This window comes from Bison bison, unplaced genomic scaffold (assembly GCF_000754665.1).
Source record: "Bison bison bison isolate TAMUID 2011002044 unplaced genomic scaffold, Bison_UMD1.0 scf7180017864524, whole genome shotgun sequence".
In the NCBI taxonomy this organism is placed as follows: Eukaryota; Metazoa; Chordata; class Mammalia; order Artiodactyla; family Bovidae; genus Bison; species Bison bison.
In genome coordinates, this window is record NW_011495075.1 from 583,034 (window position 1) to 589,204 (window position 6,171).

General features: G+C 62.2%; 1 protein-coding gene across 1 annotated transcript in view; it reads left to right on the forward strand.

Annotated features, from left to right (window-relative positions):
* The window catches only part of RNPEP (arginyl aminopeptidase (aminopeptidase B)), a 22,512-nt gene extending 17,311 nt beyond the window's left edge, over positions 1 to 5,201 (forward strand). Inside the window, exons 10-15 of the mRNA XM_010831114.1 lie at positions 765 to 878; positions 1,466 to 1,578; positions 1,664 to 1,772; positions 2,497 to 2,721; positions 3,665 to 3,807; positions 4,710 to 5,201. Of these exons, the coding sequence (XP_010829416.1) occupies positions 765 to 878; positions 1,466 to 1,578; positions 1,664 to 1,772; positions 2,497 to 2,721; positions 3,665 to 3,807; positions 4,710 to 4,868 (863 nt within the window). The 3' untranslated portion in view covers positions 4,869 to 5,201. The remainder of the gene's footprint in view (positions 1 to 764; positions 879 to 1,465; positions 1,579 to 1,663; positions 1,773 to 2,496; positions 2,722 to 3,664; positions 3,808 to 4,709) is intronic.
* Positions 5,202 to 6,171: the final 970 nt, after the last annotated feature.

The window sequence follows — 6,171 nt, forward strand, 5'->3', positions numbered from 1 at the left end:
TTTTTTTTTTTTAATTTAAACAGAAAAAAACCTTACTGTTTTGTTGTTGTTGTTGTTGCTGTTTTGGCCACACCTAGGGGCATGTGGGATCTCAGTTCCCGACCAAGAGTTGAGCCCACACCCCTTGAAGTTGAAGCACACTCTTAGCCACTGAATTGCCAGGGAGTCCCTCATTTTTCCAACAAAATAATATTCTGGTAAACATCTTTACGCAGGTTCATGTGTATCTCAGATGATTTCAGTAAATTCTTTGAAACGTGCTTGTCAGGACTTGAACATTTTAAAGGGCTTTTTTTTTTTTAGCACATATTGTCTCTTGCCTCCCAGAAAGTGTGTAGAGGTTTATTCTTTCATCAGTGGGCACGGAGCAGGCGGTCTCAGCGCTGGGAGCCCCGCAGTGGCCTCTGAGCGCTATGCACGCTGGGCCCTGACGCGGGCGGGCTGCCGCCCCAGGGCAGAGCGTCTCGCAGGCGGCGTGTGGCTGGTGCGCACCGTCCTGCCAGGAGGAGGCCGGGGACCCGAGGAAAGGCTTGGCGACAGTGTCTCCTGTCGATAGGAACGGTCAGATGGGAAGGTCAGACTCCTGTCTCTGCAGACACCATCACGCTGCACAGAAGGCCCCTGTCAGCGGGACGGTGTGCAGAAGAGAGGCCGAGGGTCGGCTGGCCACAGCCTTCCTGCCCGCGGTCTCCGGGGAGCACCCCGGCTCACAGGGCACCTTGGGGAGGCGCACGTGAGGTGCCAGCTCCTCTTCTGCCCCACAGGGCCCGCCTACACCTGCTTGGAAGCCGCCACCGGCCGGGCGCTGCTGCGGCAGCACATGGACGTCACGGGCGAGGACCACCCGCTGAACAAGCTGCGCGTGAGGATCGAGCCAGGTCAGGGCCCTCCCGCCCCGCCGTGGGCCGGAGCCCTAGCGGCTCCGCCAGCGCACCCCGGTCCCTCGGGCGGGAGGAGCCCCCAAGGCCCTCGGAGCTGCTCCGGCCAGTCCTGAGCAACTCCATGTTGCCCTGCTTGTCTGGGTCCCTGTCACTCTCGAGGCCCTTTGCCGCCCCCTGTCCTTGGTCAGCTCAGCCCCTTGGGGTTTGTCACATGACAGAGAGCGTGACCCAGAAAGCCCATGACTGCTTCGAGGTTTTTGTTTCCTAACATTGTTATTTCCACGTGTGACTAATTGAAACCTTTCTGTGCAATTGAAGCCTCTGACTCCAATGGAGAGCTCCCTGTGGATGGACAGTTAGTTAACTTGGCTCCAGAGCATCTGCAGAAACCCCCATTGTTCTGGTGGGCGGCCACACGGGGGGTTGACATGGGGCTGGGAAGACCCCACGAACACAGCAACCCCGGGCTCTTCCTGGAATCCCTCTCGAGACCCTGGAGACAGGTCGGGGTGGGTCAGGAGCACTCCTGGCCGAGCTGCCCTGGGGGTGGGAGTCAGTCGCTCTGAATCCAGAGCTCTCTGCAGGGGTCGACCCAGACGACACCTACAACGAGACCCCCTACGAGAAGGGCTTCTGCTTCGTCTCCTACCTGGCCCACCTGGTGGGTGACCAGGGTCAGTTTGACGACTTCCTCAAGGTAATCAGCTCGAGGGGAGGGGGCCCCGCTGGGTGGGGAGTGGGGGCTCTGGGCAGCTGACCGTGCCTCCCCTTCGTCCTCACAGGCCTACGTGGACGAATTCAAGTTCCAGAGCATCTTAGCTGACGACTTCCTGGACTTCTTCCTGGACTCTTTCCCTGAGCTGAAGAAACAGAGGGTGGATTCCATCCCGGGTGAGCAGAGGAGCCGGCCCAGGGCTTCCAGGAGGTTGTGCAGGGTGGGGTCTGCTTCCCGCCCTGAGGGACCAGTGTGTCCCCTGGGGGTGGCGCTCTGGGGTGGCCCAGGACCCCACAGAAGGACCTCCGCCACCCCCGCTTCCTTCCCCCATTCGGCCTTTCTGCTCCTCTCTGCCCTCTGGATTCCCTGTCTCTGAGACACACAGTCAGATCCTGAGCCCTGCCCAGGCCACTGCCGCCCCAAGGGGCTCCCTGGGCAGGACCAGGGCAGCTGCCCTGCCTGGGGAGCCGGTGGGAGGCCTGCTTCCTGGGGGCGAGTACTGACTGTGGCCCGGAGGCTTGCCCCTGCTCCCTGCTCTTTGCTGGGCCCCATCCAGCCAGCTCCCCCGCCGGCTGGGAGGGCGGGGCTCCCGGCTGCTGAGGGCAGGACCCCAGAGCACAGGAGCCTCAGCACAGCTGCTCTGCTCGTGGGGGTGGGCTGTGTCCCCTGTCGTCCTGAGGGCTCATTTCTGCACAGAATAGGCCCAGGTGGGAAGGGGGGCAGCCGGGGCTGTAGGCGTCACGGGGGCTGGGACCCTGCAGAGCAGTAGCCGTGTGGGCAGTGGTGTCCGCCTTGGGGGAGCACTTGGGGCTGATGGAGGTGGGAGGTCTCGGGAGCCCCGGCAGGCTGGCCGTGGCACTGCCGGGGAGTTCTGACAGGGTCTTCTCTTCTGCCAAGCAGGACTGGAGTTTGATCGCTGGCTGGACACCCCGGGCTGGCCACCTTACCTCCCGGACCTCTCCCCCGGGGACTCGCTCATGAGGCCGGCTGAGGAGCTGGCCCAGCTGTGGGCGGCCGAGGAGCTGGACCCGAGGGCCATCAATGCCATGCCCACCTCTGCCTGGAAAACCTACCAGCTGGTGTACTTCCTGGATAAGATCCTGCAGAAGTCCCCACTCCCTCCTGGTGAGAAAGGGCGGGCCTCTTGACACCTGTTGGGAGCGGGGCGCGGGGGCGGGGGGGTGCGGGCCAGCGTGGGGTGGAGCGTCCACACGCGTGAAGCCAGCGGCTCACGGGGTCCTTGGCTGTGCGGGGCAGTCTCCCTTGCCGTGACACCCTCTCATCCCCCTGGCTGCTCTGTGAGCCCGGGGCACCAACAGCTTACTCAGCTGGTAGGTGGGGTGGGGTGCAGCTCTGCCTGGCTCCCGCCCTTCAGCACGAGTGCCCTGTTGCTTCTCAGCCAGAAATAGTACCAAGGGCTGCACCCCAGAAAAGCCGGCTAGCCCGTGCTGGTGCGAGGCGCGGTGGGCAGAGCGTCTGGGGCACACGCTCTGGTCTGGGGAGGAAGACTGTTGGAGGTTGGGATGATACACGTATACATTTTATCTTATAGTTTTAAAAACTTTCATTGGCAAATAATTGCTTTACAAAATCATGTTGGTTTCTGCTGTACATCAGCGTGAATCTGCCATAAGTATACATGTGTCCCGTCCATCTTGAACCTTCCTCCCGGCCCGCTGATATACTTTTTTTAATGCTTATTTTATTTACTTATTCATTTGGCTGCGCTGGATCTTAGTTTTGGCGTTCGAATTCTTTAGTTGCGGCATGTGGTATCTACTTCCCCAGGCAGGGGTTGAAGCTGGGCCCCCTGCTTCGGAAGCGCAGGGTCTTAAGCACTAGCCCACCAGGGACGGCCCCCTCTGTGTGACGTCAAGGGAAGGTGGTTGGAGGAGCTGTGGAGCTGGGGCAAGCACACGTCCAGGGCGCGACTGCGTCGGGCCCAAAGGCTCAGGATGAGTGGGTGCCTGGAGCCCTCAGAGACGTGACTCTGGAGCTCCTGGAGGCCGCGGCCTCCTCGGCGTGGGGCTCTGCTGGCAGTCTTTCATGACCCGTTTCTTTTCTCCAGGGAACGTGAAGAAACTTGGAGAGACGTACCCAAAGATCTCAAACGCCCAGAATGCAGAGCTGCGGCTGCGATGGGGCCAGATTGTCCTCAAGAATGACCACCAGGAGGACTTCTGGAAAGTGAAGGAATTCCTGCACAGCCAGGTGGGTGCCCCCGGCTCCCTGTCCCCCTTGGGCACACGGTGGGCAGGGCCATGCAGGCTGCCATCTCTGAGGCAAAGGGCCTGGCAGGTCCCGAGAGCAGGCTGTGGTGCCGCCCTGTGGGGGAGACGGCCCGGTCTGTGCACCTGTGCTGGTTAGCTGGAGAGGCCCAAGGGGAGGGGCTGGTCAGCGTTGACCGGACGCTGGGAGGGAGGCGAGACGGGTCATGCATCAGCCAGGCCGGTCTGGGGAGAGGCCAGTGGCTAGGAGAAGCGAGGGAAGCTGAGCAAAGGGTCCGGCCACCTGGGGAGGCCTGTGTTGGAGGGTTCAGAGGCCAGCCGGCCTGCTGGGGAGGTCGTTCCCTGACTCCAGAGCAGGGCAGGAGCCTGGGGCCAGGCTGGGTCAGGCTGCCTCCCGAGCCCCGGAGCCTCCCGCCTCGGGTCAGCATCCTGTGTGTGACCGTTCGGTGTGGATGTGCGGGCACGGCTTCCTTCTTGGCTGCGGCTGGTCCTCCGGAGCCCCGTTTGAGGGTTAGGCACTGCAGTCCTGGCCGTGTGCTGCTGCCTCGGACCTCTGACCTCTTGGAGCTCTGAGATGTGGAGCCTCCTGCGTGCCCACCCACTCGGTTCTGTCGCGTGTGGACATATCCAGGAACGTGACCGTGGAGACCTAGCCGTGTGGGTCTGTGGCCTCTGAGAAAAGATTCCAGAACACAAGGCCTTGTGTCTGGGAAGCCCCCCACCCCTTCCAGCACGGAAATCCACATCCCTTTGGGCCCTGGGGCAACAGGAGGCTGGGTCGCAGACCCACTGGGCTGTCAGATGGGCCCCGGGGCGGAGCTGGGGCAGACCCTTGAGCTGGCCGACAGGCCCTGACAGGCCCTGAGCACGAGCCGTCTCTCGCAGGGGAAACAGAAGTACACCCTCCCGCTGTACCACGCCATGATGGCGGGCAGCAAGGCCGCCCAGACCCTCGCCAAGGAGACCTTTGCCGCCACAGCTCCCCAGCTGCATAGCAACGTGGTGCACTATGTCCAGCAGATCGTGGAGCCCCTGGGCAGGTAGAGGCTCCGCCCCGGCCTCTGCAGGCTCCGCGCACAGCAGCTGCTCCAGGTCAAGGCCCCACGAGGGCACCTGTTCCCTGACGCTGGGTTCTGCTCTGATGGGCCGGCCCTGGACCCAGCCTGTGACCGAGAACCTCCCTGCTCCCTGGGCTGGGGGTGGCAGGCCTCCCCACCGCACCGGGGTCTCGGGAGAGCAGGAAGGGTTTTCTTTTTTCTTTCTTTTTTTATTCTTTAATTTTTTTTGCTGATTCTTGAAATACTGTGCCAAGGGCTAATTTCTGGAGATTCTTTTTTCAGGTTTAATCATTATTTTAATAAATATTTTTAAACGAAAGGTATTCTGGTGGCTGAAATTCCTTCTCCCAGGCCCTGCTCTGTTCTGAGCAGGTCAGGGCAGGATGTTCTCCCCGTCCTTCGGGGGCCCGGGCTGGAGGTGGCGTGCCCCTGAGCTGTGAGGAGCAGGGCTGCATGGGGCTCTGTGGAACGTGTCCACGTCAGTGGCAGCCACGCTCCCAGAGGGGGCAGGCCCTCCTCTGCAGGCCTCGCCCCCTCTGTAAGGCGCTGAGATGGCTGAGCCCTGGAGTGTTTTCTCTGCCCCGCCAGGTCCCGGGTCTGCAGCTCAGTGTGTGGTCAGAAGTAGAGTCTGCCCAGAACTTCAGCCCAAGCTCTGATTGATTTCCAAGTGGGGATCGAAGCAGTTAGCAACCTGGGGTGGGGGGAGGGTCACAGAGAAGCACTTAAATATCTCCAAGTGGGTCTTCCTAGAGCCAGGCTCTGTAGCTCTTGTGGCTCTGTACTGGTGGCGAGGTCCGTGAAGGACCCCCACCCTGTCCAGCAAACTGTCTCCTTGGCTGGGCCGGGGCTGCCCCGGCTGCTGTTACAGGCGAGGACTGCTGTGGCCCCGGGACGCCTCAGCGTCCAGGCGCTCAGCCTCGGTTCCGTGTGGACCCCAGGATGTGTGATCCCCGGGACACCGAGGACCCTGAGGACCCCTGTGCCCCCATCAGCATCCAGGTGCTCAGCCTCGGTTCTGTGCTGACCCTGGAGCTCTGTGGACCCTGAGGCCCTTCCTCAGCCGGGGTCGAGTCCAGTGGCACAGCAGGCACCTTGAGCTATCACCCCCCACAGCGCCCTGCCGGGGGGCCCGTCTGCTCTCAGAGCTCAAGGTGGGCCCCCGTGTCGTCCCTGCCCCATCCTGGAGGTAAGCTGGGCTCTGTCCAGGCAGAGAGGGTCCGGGGGGCCCTGGCCCGCACCCCCCCCTGCCACAGCCCTGGCCTGGCCCCCGCCTGCCTTCACTCTCACAG